This window comes from Pteronotus mesoamericanus, unplaced genomic scaffold (genome assembly GCF_021234165.1).
Source record: "Pteronotus mesoamericanus isolate MK-2021 breed Mesoamerican mustached bat unplaced genomic scaffold, CSHL_Meso_final contig_221, whole genome shotgun sequence".
In the NCBI taxonomy this organism is placed as follows: domain Eukaryota; kingdom Metazoa; phylum Chordata; class Mammalia; order Chiroptera; family Mormoopidae; genus Pteronotus; species Pteronotus mesoamericanus.
This window is the reverse complement of record NW_026555092.1, coordinates 7,239,001-7,253,395: the sequence shown is the minus strand read 5'-3', so window position 1 is coordinate 7,253,395 and position 14,395 is coordinate 7,239,001. Positions and strand designations below refer to the sequence as shown.

General features: G+C 35.5%; 1 protein-coding gene across 6 annotated transcripts in view; it reads right to left on the bottom strand.

Annotated features, from left to right (window-relative positions):
• EPB41 (erythrocyte membrane protein band 4.1) overlaps positions 1-14,395 on the bottom strand; it is a 163,967-nt gene that overhangs the window by 33,871 nt on the left and 115,701 nt on the right. For 2 of the 6 annotated variants that reach the window (XM_054571860.1, XM_054571862.1), the window contains exons 12-17: positions 13,034-13,239; positions 9,864-9,920; positions 9,651-9,692; positions 8,642-8,704; positions 3,639-3,815; positions 1,849-1,884 (exon numbers count right to left, since the gene is read on the bottom strand). In XM_054571860.1, the coding sequence (XP_054427835.1) occupies positions 1,849-1,884; positions 3,639-3,815; positions 8,642-8,704; positions 9,651-9,692; positions 9,864-9,920; positions 13,034-13,239 (581 nt within the window). Of the gene's footprint in view, positions 1-1,833; positions 1,885-3,638; positions 3,816-8,641; positions 8,705-9,650; positions 9,693-9,863; positions 9,921-13,033; positions 13,240-14,395 lie in introns of all 6 variants that reach the window. The other 4 variants (XM_054571861.1, XM_054571863.1, XM_054571864.1 and 1 more) reach the window with 4 other exon arrangements.

Below are 14,395 nucleotides of genomic sequence, written 5' to 3'. Positions count from 1 at the left end.
CATATGCTTAAATCTGATTTTTCTAAACTTGTTAAACTTCAGTAAGGAAAGCTGGCTTGGGCAATCTATTCCTACTCTTTTGTAACCCATAATACATATTCTACAAAGAGTAACATTTATTGACAAAAAAATGATCACAAGAGCTTTCCTAGGACAATGAACTATCAAGATCAGAGAACATCATACAGGAGATAACACAGCAGAAGCCAACGACAAGTTTTTGACAGTTTTAGTCTTGACATTTCAGATGAGCACCCTGTTTTCCGATCACAGAAAGACCAACCACCAAACAGCCAATGCAAGAACCACGAGAAAAGACATCATGAAAGGAATACGAGGAGATGGAAAAGTACTAGAGTAGAGGTGGCACTTTTTGAAAGACTTGTGATCCTCAGGGATTGGAATAGAAACCTTGGGAAGAATTTCTTCATTTTCTTGCTGGGGTAAAGCTCTTTCAGTAGATCTCTCTTGCCTTTTAATTTTCTCTTCATCCTGCACTAACAGAGCACGTTCCTGTGTCTGCTTTCACGATAGGAGATCAAGAAAGACAGAGAAAGATGAACAAAATGACAGATGAAAAATGCTTAAAAATGATACTTGGGGATGTGCAAAGGATTTGGGAAGATCTTTTGGACTGTCTATTTTACTTACTTAGTCAATTCACCCCAGCACAGTTTTTATAACACAGTAGTCAATACATAATTTTTTTTTTAATGAATGAACACTAGAAGTCCTGAAAGTTCAAGGAATCATGGACTTCTTTATAGTACTTATTCAGCCTTCAAGGATATATGCATAAGAATTTTGGGTCATTTTTCATTGCTTTGGTGCTGCCATCTTTTCTTAGATCAATGGGACAAAGCCAATAATGAGGCATTCTTCTTGCCATCAGAAAAGTTGCCTTTATTACAAATAGAACGGTAGACTATAAAAAATTATCCTCATGTCTCTCCATATAGATTTTAAAAACTGTAACGGTTCATTCAATGCAGCAATTAGCTTTTGCTCAAGAGAATAAAAATCTTAATCCTATACATTTTAAAGACTGAAAAGAAAAAGAAGTATAAAAGTTTGTATGTGCCTCCAAGGTCTACCAAACCCTACCCCCATCACAAATCTTAACAATTGCAAACTCCCTGCCCCTCTCTCTTGGAATTATGATTAAAAATAATAATAATGACCATCATAAAGATTTATACATCACATTAAGCAAATACTTCTGACGCTTTTAAGGAAAGTTATTTTTTTTTATAATTGTCCAATTTTAACCCCCAACCCCAAAATGTCTGTACTCTGCCATCCAGGCAAGACAGATATTATCTATGAAAGGAAAAACTTGGCTCTGAGCTCTCTCAGTTGGGCCAGCCTTCTTGGATCAGTTTGGAAGTTCGACACTGGTTCTTTGCACACCCCTAAGTGATATGTATCAGGGAGAAAGTAGCTGGGGGACTGGGCAGCAAAAAAGAAAAAAAGGAAAAGAAAGGATGCAAAATTATAATAATGATTTTTAAAGGAAAATAAAGGGGAGAAGAAAGACAACATAAAAAGAATAGGGTACAATTAACTTCATTTTTTCTCTGAATACATATTTATATCTTCATGCAGCTTTTCAACCAGCCATGCGCCAAAATAAGCAAATTGAAAGCTGCAAAAGCTGCAGCAGTGGAAATGTTATGTGTTAGGTCAAAGGTGGTGTAAGTGAATCTACTAGTATAGCCAAAAGAAAAAAAAATTACTCAGCAGCTGCTGTTTGATTCTGGGGGGATTATCTGCTTAGTGCCATGACAAGAGCAAACTGTGATTGAGAAGCACAAGTCGTAACAGCAGCTTTACCTCTGGCCCACCAACCTTTCTTTCCGAGGGAAGGATAGAGGTTTTCTTCACCTGGTCATACACAAATTATATAAAATTCAGTTGCTTGCAATGCAACAACAATGCTGTCAAAGGTGGAAGAGATATCCCCAGAGAACAGAAATATTGTCCTAATTATTAAAGAAAAAGTAAGATATGCCAGAAAATGGAATTATCCTATATAAAAGATTATTACAGTACAGTTCTTATTTATTCCACTGTCCTTTAGAGGATAATATACATAGAGAGCTAAAGTGGCTTGAGTATCCCCACTGATATAATTCAATTTATAAAGAGTCATTTCTTTAAAAGTCCACAGAATGACATAGCTATTCCCCAAACCAGCCCTGAGATGGTTTCTGAAGGGTTTCTATTAAGATATAAGATATTTTCTGGAAATGGAGACTGGTTCAACTTTACCAAACCTCATCCAAGAGAATACTGTTACTTTTTCAAAGTAGTTAAACATCTTTTATTGTTTGTACAGATTCAAAAAGAAAACTTCTAGGAAATATGCAGTTACCAGGCGAGAGAGCAACAAGGCATTTTCTCTGTGAGAAAAAAGTCAGTTCAGGGGACATTTGCTAGATTTAAAATACAAAACTAATGTCCATGTATATCAGGGCAAGGAGACCAAGAGGACAATGTATAGGAACAACTGCACCCTATCATCCCTGGTAACCCTGTTTAGCTGTCCGTCTTTCAGGAATGCTCCACCCTTACTCGGTGAAATTGGCTCGATATTATTGAGAGGATCATTAGTCAATTTGAATAACAATTTGAAAAATATAAAAAGTACGCTTTGTCAACCAACTTTTATTATCTTCTCCAATTCCAGAAACTAAGTAAGTTGGGTAGTTTATCATAAATTCTAAATATAAAAACAAGTTTTTTAAAATTATTAAGACATCACTTTACCTTTCTTAACTAGAATTGTTAATGCTTTGGGGGAAAAACAAGCATATAATTTAAAAATCATTACAATAGCTCATTGAGTCATTGTGACTATTTATATAAATATTTAGCCTGACAGGCTAAAGATTAAGTAAAGAATTTTTAACATATGCTCAAGGTAACTTTTTCATTACACAGATTCATTTATTTAGGTGTGGAATTTCTGAAATAAGTAATGACAACAATAATATAAAAGAATAGGTATGATAGAGAGAAGCCCCTGAAAGGTATCTCTGGCTTCTTCTAATTGTGACTATGCTATAAAACAGTATATTAAAAGTTTGATGTTACTCATAAAGATAAAATAAAAAATCAATTGCTTTTCTAAAATTGAAGCACAATGATTAATACTTGGTATTCTACATTCTCTGGCTTCGGGGCCTCCTGGGTTTATTATATAATTGTGGTCAACCATTCCAGACATTTCTAAGTTGTACAAATGTTCAAAAAAAGTTTTTAAAAAATGCTTATTCCTTTCCAATTTTGACCTTACTAAATTTAGTAAACTCTCTGGTCCTTGAAGACACAGTTTGAACATAAAGTTCCGTTGGCTTATGGTCAATTTGTAAACACACACTAGCATGAAGCTACAGAGAGAGCTCTCAGACCCTAATCATCTACCAGAAGCTCTTAGTGGCTCCCATAATTAGACTGGGTAGTCCATATGATTTAAAAACAAGTGTTTGACTATGAATGCCTTAAAGCTGCAATGAATGGGCAAGGCACCAAAAAAAAATTTCAGCCCTAAACTTTCTCTCAGATACAGAACACTAATATACAAAAACATTTATTTCACTCATGCGCACAACTGGTCACGTGGACAGAGTACTCACTCCTTCTCCTGTGGGGATTTGGCCATTGATGTTAAGTGATCGGAATGGAGAGTGAGTAGATAAGCGTTTGTCCCATTCACTAGGCCGTGGTTCTGGTACAGATTCCATGAAGTTCTTTTTCAGCTCACTGATGCTGGCATGATGTTTCTTGATCTCTTCTTGACTTTTGTCTAAATCCTATAGTTGAAAGGACAAAGATGCAAAACAATAAATACTCAGAGGGAAAAAAACACACCAAGGGAAGCCCATCACAGACTATGGGCACCGGTAGAAAACACACCACATCCAGGATAGATACTACTAAGCCATAAATTGCATTCAAATTGTAAATATACAAGATGGTATATTTGCTTGCTTTTTCTTTTTAAACAAAGTGCTATCCTTGGAAGCAATGAAGCATCATAACCCCACAGCTCTTAGCAGTTATATAACCCATAAGGAGCTCACTCAATTTTATAGCTCTTCTTCCCATTATGACACAGAGCTAGCTCTCCAACTCCTCATCCCAAGAAGGTAATCCCACAACTCAGTTAGCCTCAGCTTTGTATGAACTGATTTAGGCTCAGCTCAGGCAGGATGGAGATAGCAATAGACAAGGAAAAATTGTTAAATGAAGGACATGGTGAAAGATTCAGTTTCCATCACTGACTGCCTTGCACTGGTGAGTTGTAACTGTACGGTTTCCTCTATTTCTACCTAGAAATTGTTTTGCTTCCCTATTATTAGGTGGCTGTTGTCGGTTTCTGGTAAACAGAAATAGCCCTTTCTTGATTTAAGAATTTATTACCAGTACATAAAAGTTGAATACTATATTGTACACCTAAAACTAATATAATATTGTATGTCAACTACAATTTTTTTAAAAAAAAAAACATTTCTCTGGGAGAAAATGATTGGTTCCAAGATTACAAAAAAAAAAAATTGTTGAAATTTGTGACTCAAGCCTTCAGAGCAGACTGTTACTATCTCTGAATATTTACTCAGGGGTATGTAATATAATGGCTTTTTTCCTTTGCCAATACTATTCGCACAAACTAAAAGGTTAAGCTTCCTAGTTCCTGACAGCGTCACTTCATTCCTTAGTACCATTCAAAATATGGACCTTCTTCTACTAACTTTCAATGAATGGGGAGTGATTCAACAAGAGTTCATCAAATAACTTATATATCCTTGATGATTTAAAATATCTCAACTGTCCCTAGCTGGGTTGCTCAATTGGTTGGAGCACCATCCCACGTACCAGAAGGTTGTGAGATTGATCCCTGGTCACAGAACATACCTAGGTTGTGGGTTCAGTTCCCAGTTGGGGCACATACAGGAAGCAACCAATCGATGTTTCTCTTCCCTCCACAACCTCTCTCTCTCTCTCTCTCTCCCTCCCTCCCTCTTCCTTCTTTTCTCTCTAACAGCCAATAATGAAAATATATCCTTAGGTGAGTATTAAAAAATAATAAAAAATAAAAGAATAAATAAAATACCTCAACTGTTTCAGCAGATTTGCATACTGGACAACTAAGGGTAAGCTCTTCAAGAGCATATTCTAGGGAGAAATGATCAAAACTAAGGTTACTAAAGCTAGATATAATGAGAAATATTTAGGTTTATGTAATAGGAAGTATTTAACAACTTTCAAAAGGGAGATTGGCCAGAAATATTCTGAGAAATACAACTTGAAGAATGCGAATGTTCTTTGTCCAAAATACTTCTCTGAAAAAACTCAAAAGATCTATGCTTGAGATCAAAATATGTGGGAGTCTGTCACTTGATAACTGCTAAAAACTCTGTGTTTATTATGTATCAAGGCAGCTCTGTATCCAAGAAAAGCATAATACTAAATATATCTCCTAATATGCTGTGTGAATTTCTGGGATTAGTCTTTTTTATTCTTTTAGACTCTGTGGGAAACAGCCTCATTTTGGAAAAAAGAAATTGGGACCCATTTAATTAAAAAGTGTTTTTCTGAAACAATTGAGACTTCAAGTAAATTAGATTTTTTTCTAAAGCAATGTCAAAGGGAAAAATAGCATAGGAAAAAAGAATCAGTGAGATGCATGACGGAATTTTGATTCTGGAGATATTCATTCAAAAAATTCATTTAATAGTCAATTCTCTTTATTTTTGCAAGAATGAATAATGTATATTAGCTTTGAAGTCATTCAAAGAGAAAACTAACCCCACAAAGGCAATCTTGTAGCTTTCTGGGATAAAGTGTGAATATAACTCATGAATATAGGCTTCACCATGAGGAAACAACAGTTTGCGCTTTCGTTCTAGCTGAAAGCAAGAATAGGATATTTACTAGCTAAAGAAAAGTCATGAACAAGCTCAGTCAAAGACTCAGTAGTAGGCTGAGCAACTGAGAACTACCAGGCATGTAAGGCCCTGAGACCCAGCTCCTGACTGGAAATGACATCTGCTTGGGCCAAAAACAACTTAACATTTTTTGGAGAGTTAAAAGTGTGAATGGAGCAAAACAAAAATGAGCAAGAGATGCTATGGTAAAACCACAACTCTCTAGGTTAGCCTTTTAACATGAGAGATATGTTACTCTTCTTATCTATCTTTTCATTGGCTTGGAACCTGAGAAAATAAATGTTTCAGTAACATCAGTAGCTTCTGAGGGAGCTTTCTCCATCCTTCTTTGCTGGCTGTGTTGGAAACCTGTGGGGGCACAGAGTAAAATTAAGATCTCAAAGGGACCTGTTCCAAATAGAATTTGTCATAGAGACTTGCTACAAGTTCCCTCTGGGAGATGGAGGAGGAGGTGGTACATCTAAAAATGAACTCGACCTTATTTGTGCCAGAACAAAGCATTAGTGGGAGTGGGGGAGGAGTAGGGAGAGGAATGCTTAAAAAAAAACTGCTAGAGTGACAGATAGGTTGAGAGAACTTCCTTAGGAGGAAAAAAAAAAAAAAAAAACAAAACACACACACACACAAAAAAAAACCCCAAACTTTTACAATAACTAGAGAATGATGGTTAGCCAAATTACTTTAGTTGTTTCAGGTTAGACACATTTTGATGCCTATCGTATTATAATTTTAGCAGCAATCAAACCAAACACTTCATTTAATATAAAATATTCTCAAAAGGTAGTTAGTAGTTTTAATTTTCAAACACACACTTATTAGAAATCCCCTCTCACTGCCGTCAATGAAATGCCAGGGAAAAATACATCACACACAAGGGACTTTATGAGTCTCAGAAGCCATAACACACTTATGGAACGAATGACAAATATATGATTGGTACTGCAGGTTCCAGTTAAGAAGAAGCACTAAAGATGGACTAGCCAAGAAATAGGCATGTTTGAAATTGGGAGATGTTATATGGCTGAGTTCAAGGAGATCAACTGACATCTGTTATTTTTCCTAATCTCAGAAGAGGAACCACTCAGATCTAGTTTCAGTTCTGGGCTAAAGAAAAGAGATCTAGTTGCCACATCTGAAATATCCTAGAGTCCAGCCTTGGCAAAACCTATGTTGCATGAGGTAAATGTATGTAGACTACTTGGTATTGTGCCCACCACGGGGTACATGATTAATGACGGCTGGCCATAATTTGTGCTACTTTCATCAAAGTACCTTAAACATAGCAGGTACTCAAAATATGTTTTGACATAGAGTAAGACGAACTTAAGTAATTAGTAGAGACCATTACAGAGATCTACCTAAAAAAGTATTTTCAAACTTCCAGATTAATAATATTGACCACATTTAATATATGTTCATCTTTCAGGTATTAGTTAAAATGTCTCTTTAGAGAGAACTTTCCTGTCCATCTTATTCAGAGTAGATCCCTTTCATTAGCACAACACATGGTTCATTTCCTTCATCATCATTTAATTGCTATTTGTTTACTTAACTGTTTTTCTCCTCCCTACTTCCCCACGCTGTAAGCTTCCTGAACACAGGAATCATGTTTATCCTCTTCCTATATATTGATATTTCCTTTATATCTAAATTAAATCCCTGATATCAGAGTTTGTGCTAATTTCTTTTGGCTCTGTCTGTCTGGGGCAGAACTGTAAAGTAATCTGGTCACCAACTTTTATATAAGAGTTTTTCAATGTGTAAACTAACATGGCCTCAGTTTTTCCACACAGAATAATTCTAGTTTCCTTCATTTTTCCTCATAGAGTTCCCTGAATCTTTTAATTAGTTTTACATGTATATTTCTTTATCCAATGCGGAGAGCCCAAAACTAGACGAAGTATGCAACATAATTCTGGTAAAAATCTAACCAGTGTTGAATATAACAAGAAAAGGACCTTCCAATTGCTATAGCAGACAGTATGTTGCTATTTCTGAATGGGGAAAAAAGTGTAGTTTAGTAATTTAGATAGGCCCTATCTGAAACCCTAGCTTTACCAATTTACCAGTTCTGTGACCACAGGGAAATTACTTAATTTCTCTAAGATTCAATTTTCTCATCTTTAAAATAATAATCTCATACCCACACACCTGTTTTTATGATTAAACTATCTTAGCCATACTAACTACCCATTACATGCTAGGTTCCCTTTTTTCCCTCCTCTATCGCACTTCCGGCCCCCCCGACTGTCCTTCTGTCATTTTCTGGTGTCCCCAATATTTTAAGCCCATTTTGAATTGTGATCATACATCTTACTTTTCCAGTTCAGAAGATAAAAAAGTTGATGCTTGGGACATAGGGTAGTTTATACTCTTGGAAAATTTGAAGAATTTTTTAGTAGCAATATAAATTTTCCGGAAGTGGGTAAAACAATGGAACCATAACAGGTGAAGGAAGTCCCAATCATATATTCTTCAGGAAAGTATGAGAGATGGAAACTAAAGAGAAATCAGGTGAGATGGTTACGGATCTTCATGTTCACCAACATGCAAAAGCATTTTAAACCTAAAATTGTCTCATGCAATGGCATGCAAAACCAAATGCAGCACAGAAAGAAGAAAGGGGCATCAGCAAAGAATGCAGAAGGTTACAGGCAACCAACTGAAATAAGCTTCAAGTTCATACAAACCTCCAACATTAAATTGCTATGTCTGATATAAATGTTTTCACCATCTAGTCTCTCTCTCTTTTTCTGTGAAAATGAAAGAGGGGAAAAACAGAAAAGCATAAAAAATTAAAAAGTCGTTCTTGCGGGAAAAAATTGCAAATTGGCAAACCAAAAATTATTTAAAATTAAATGTTTACAGCATAGCATATGCCAACATGAAATGATCACAAAACCACAAAGACACACAGAGAACACAATTACCATCAGAAAATGACCTTGTTCACGAATGATGGAAGAATGTGATGATGTTATTTAAATAGACAGTGCTCCTGGCTTCATTGGCTTCTTATGTAAAAAGTTGTTTTATGTTCATTTTTGAAATTGAGCTGTTGAGGGGTTATCTTAAAATACATGATTAAGAAGCTTTGAAACTCCATGTTCTATAGAGTAGAGGAATTGTTTAAGACTTTAGTTTTTTGACATATTTCATACTTAGTAATACTGCAGTATGTATACTCTAATACTTTCCATAAGAGAGATCTATGGGCATTTTATATATGGTCATTCAATATTATATTCAGTAGAAACTGATTCATCCCACTCTAGAGCTGGGAAAAAAGAGGCACAGAGAAGCCAAACACAAAGTTATTAACAATGCTGGGAGATGCTACGATGGTTTCATAATAAATATGTATAAAACATTGCCAATGATCTTAAGAATATGGTACCACTGCGAATATTTCTTATAAAGTTTAATAAGGATAGGTTTGGTCTTTAGTAATTATTTCATGTTTCAAAAGATATTTTCCTACTGGAAAAAATTTTCAATATATAGTACAGGATTATAATTTCTTTTGTATACATATGTGTGTACATATACACATATAGATACATATATTTTTCTACTATCTGAAAGTAATTTCTGATTAAGAGAAATCAATGAAAAGAGTGGATCACTGTCTTTTTAATGCACTGTAAAAGTCAGCATGGGTGATGCTAATGCAGTTTCGTGAAGTGAAAAATGGCTAACCTTCCTCATTCTTATCAGATCTTCAGTTTTTTCTGCAAGCTTCTGTTTTGATATTATTAAAAAAAAAGAAAGAAAAATGATAAAATATTGGCTCATTGAAGTTTACGTGAACCTTCATTTTACACTTTTTTAAGGAGAGGGGCGGGGGGGGGTAGAAAAAATTGAGGAGGGAGGAGGGAGGGGGAAGGGAACAAGTGGCCTACTGGCACAAACCTGTGTTTGGTCACCATTTGAGGTGGGTACTGTGACCTCGATGTGGGTTTTTTCCACCTACATTTAAGAAATAAAGTGGTAAAAACATTTTAGGTTAGTAGGTTTTTATGAATAGCATTGTTTCCAAATAAGCTGCATCCTTAAGCTGGTTTTGAAATAAACCGATATGTAATCATCATGATGCAGCCTTCAGGGGGTGTAACAGGAAAGGACATTACTCTCAAGAGTAATTTGTTAGTTCACCAACACATTTTCAAGGCTGAGGAGATAATATGGACAGCCAAATGTGCAAAAAAAAAGAACGTTAAGGTAATTATTCTACTGATGGATTAAGTATTTTATATTTATTTATAAAAATGTACTTATTAAAGACATTAGGCTTAAATAAGCTATGTTTTTGTTTTACTTTTTAATGATCCAAAAGTACCTTAAATAACATTTAAAAACAAATTTACAAGTGAAGATATTAATGTATGACATACATGATAGTTAGAAACAAAAAGAAAATCTTTACAGTTAAAGCACACATATAAATAAACCACATATAACATTAAGCAGGTAAATACAAAACATTTTGTTAGTTGATCAATATATTTAAGGAGGCAGTTTCACCCTTGCGTTTATTAGACAACAAAACATCAAAATAAACTTAATCCAAATTGTTACTGATACATGCAATTATTACCAAGACTGGTTTATAAATAAACACACACAGGGCTCAGCTGCAATATTCAACACACTGTAACTTCCTCTCTAGGGAGTTGGAACCCACGTGTTTGTTGAATGGGTAGGATTCATCCTTAACACTAGGAAGAGAATAACTAAGGCCTCCTGCCTAATTTTGAAATATCTTTGTAATAGCCATTTTATACACCTCAAATGGAGTAAGTATAAACAACCTACACAGACTAGTAAAAGGAAGCATAATAAAGTGAGCAATGCCTAATACACTGGATATCTCAAAATGAGAAAACTGTTTTTATTAAGGGTCAATTCAATCACTTTGCATCATTAAGTTCTTTATAGGACCAAATCAATCAATCGTTTTGGCTATTCTTTTCAGTCACACCTGGCAGCAGTACTTCAGAGTACAATGTCATTGTGCTATTTTCTCTAGGACTGAAAGTGAAGAACATAAGGTAACACCACACCTTGTGACACTGTCAAATCATAAGCACACCCAGCAATACCACTTTTAATTACCAGAGGTAATTACTATTATTTAACAATTTGGGTCAGTTCCACTCTGAATCCCAGTATGCTGGCTGTGTGGCCATTAGCAAGTTACTTCACCTCTCTGAGTTAAGTTTTTTATTGATAAAATGGAAATAGTATCTTCACAGAGTTTTGAGTGCTTAGCAAATGGTAGTTGTAAAGCTTAAGCTGTTTGTGTAAATGAATAATGACTTTTTTGCTTTGGGTTCTTAGCAATCCAACAGCAAGAAATTGACAGTCTCTACTTCAAAGGATGGAGGCCAAGTAGGAACAGTAGTTTTCTGTATGTCCCTACAGAGAACTTTAAGTAAGATAAAGATGTACACACCTGCAAAATAGGTCTTGTCAAATGACTAAAGATGCCAAAAGGCTCTAACTGGCATCAAATTAGTGTCAGATAATGAAATGTACCCAGTTACAAGACTACTTTATTACTATTACTGCTCTATGCAATAAATATAGCTTTAGATAATTTCCAAAATTATTTTCTAACTGCTACAAATAAAATCAACTCAGAGTCACTCTTAATTCTGTTACTACTATTATGGTAATAGAAGGTTATATGAGGTGGCTTTCAGTCTGATTTCCACACAAGTAGCTTAAAACAGTACTATACAGAATTAATTGGCTAGAAGCCCTTCTGCAGGCACTTAAATGGGGAGTATATACCAGAAAGTTATCTCTTGACTCTGCCAAGGTCCCAAGAGCTAAGAGAACCTTTCTTGAAGGTACTTGTGTCTGTCTACAGGCAAAAGAACAAGTTAGCTGAAAGCGAAAGGAACCTTAGCTACTCAAAAAGATTCCCTTGCTCACTCCAGTAATCTAACACTTTCTAGTTAGTATAACAGTTAAAAGTGCCAGGTGAGAGATCCTAACATTAAAAACCGGGGTAGTCTAATATTAAAAAAGCACTGTTGACACTGAACCTGATGGCAACTGTCATGCACCTTTGACTAGGTACAAAGATGCTAACGCCCACCCTTCAGTCAACTTTTTTCCTCTCTGGACTCAAGTTGGTCTCAAAGGACAGTAAAACTGCATGTCATATTGAACAGTTTTTTAAATACAGTCAAAACAGCCCAAATGGCCTCTGTTCTACAGATAAACTAAATTTTGAACTGACTCCAAAAGAACAGAATTAATCCATCCACCAAGGTGAGAGCTCTTACTAAGATCTTATATGGTTTTAAATTTCTTAACAGATATAAAAATATCATTTTTCTTATAAAGACTGTGTCTGTTAATTCCTATTGTCAACAGTGAGACTTGTATTTGCAATGCTCCACTAAATCTGAACTAGTACCTCTACCCCATCACTGCTTAAATATGTTTAAAAAGCTTATCAACACACAAAAGATCAGTCTAGCTATTGCTACTTCTGGGAAATCTAATTAAATTGGTAATTTTTCAACAAGGTCCAGCGACTAAGGGTACAATCAACTCAGAATTGTAAGCAAGTCAATATTATAACTTCTCCTACATAATGGATCTTCCTGGCCTTTTAAAGCTAGTGAAGGTTTAAACCACCACACAGATGTGCTTTACATGACACCTGGATCTTCTCTGGTTATGCTGCACACATATCCTTATCAAACTGTAGCATAGCTTACTCTGAAAAAGGAATGTGGAGATTCCTTCTGGATGAATAAAACTTAACTTTTAAAAGCAGACAATCGCAGTGCTACTATGTTTTATAGACTTCATTTTTTAATATAAAAGTTTGGTAAAGGTTGGGTCACGTGAAAACTTCTAGGATAGCTTATAACCTTCATGACATTAACTCTACAAAAGCATTTTACAGGTTCATGGGAGATAACTTCTTTCAGAAAGAGTGAGGAAGAAATAACCTCATTAGGATTCTGTAAGAATCAGCACTTTGAAAACCTTTCTGGTCAAGGAGTTACCACCTGTAAATCAGAAAGTGAATTTGCCAGATCCTTGGATTTATGACATACCTTCCAAATTTCTGTGGATGCTAGCTCAGCTTGCTCAGGTGGCACGTCTTCCTTTTCTACTTCCACCTGTACTGTTTCCTTCTGTTCTTTAGAAACCCCTGTTTTCTTAGCAGGTGCACCTGGCACTCTACCTTCTGTGTCCTGACTCTGAGCAATGGCTGGTGCAGAAGTGGGCCGAGGACTTCGGTCTGTTGAATCGACAGCCGCTGTCGTATGAGAAAAAGAAAAGAGAAGAATGAGTGAAGAAGGCAAGGGTCACTATGCCACTTGACACATATGAGTGCTACAGTGTCCAGTGGACTATCACACAGAAGGTATAAAAACAAATAATTAGTAATGCTCTGCCAGGCAACTGATGGTAATAAGAAAGCCAAAATAGAAAAGCTAAAATGTGCTGGTGATCATGTTCTGGAACGGGGGTTGGGAGTGGGGACGCTGATGTCAAAATAAGCAAAGAAATTGAAAGCTCATTTTATTAAAAAGTTAGCAATTGTTTAACCTTGTAAGATGTTTGTTAGTTTCAAGAGCCTATAATGCAGTCTATGTAAGGGGAAAAGAGGGGTTAATTAAGTCTTATTTCTTCCATAAAGTCTTTTTGAAATAAAGATTCACTTTTCGGTAATTTCAAGGACTTAAAAATATATTCTAGGAAAAAAGGATTAAGTCTGAGTTCTTCTGTTATTGAATGATTACAAAATAACCTGATAAACGGATCTTCTAAGACATGTATACTTTTGATGACTGTTTAAAGGCACATCTTTGAACCAAACACTGATTTTTTAATATATCAATTGATTAAAATAGTATGAAGTCAAAACTTTAGCCATTAGTCTTTAAAAGAAACAAACAATGCCCCCTCAAGCTTTCAAGTTTTGTTCTACCACCTCCTCAAATCTTATCAATCTGCATTATAACTCCTGTTCTCTAATATATTTAGGGCAGCAGTTCTCAGTCAGAGGTAACTTTTGCCCCCCAGAGAATACATGGCTATGTCTGGAGACATTTTTGGTTGCCACGACTGGGAAGAGAAGTGGGAGGGGGTACTGGCATCCAGTGTGTACAGGCCAAGGTTGCTGAGGTTAAGAAAAATTAATGTTTGAAAAAGGTTATATATAGACTATTTTAGAGAGAATGTTCAATGTAGGTTTATGATAAAATTTGATCTTTTCACAGAGTTAATAGTTGTTATGGTTTGGACTATTTGGCACCTACAGTTAAGATCACTTATTAAAAACAATCACTCACACTCTTATGATATTTATCTTTGTTATTCTAGGGACTAAGAACATCTATACAGTTTGTAGTAAAACCTCACTTATCCGGCAGAGTCTAAGGTTGCAGTGTGTTTCCACATGATTTAAT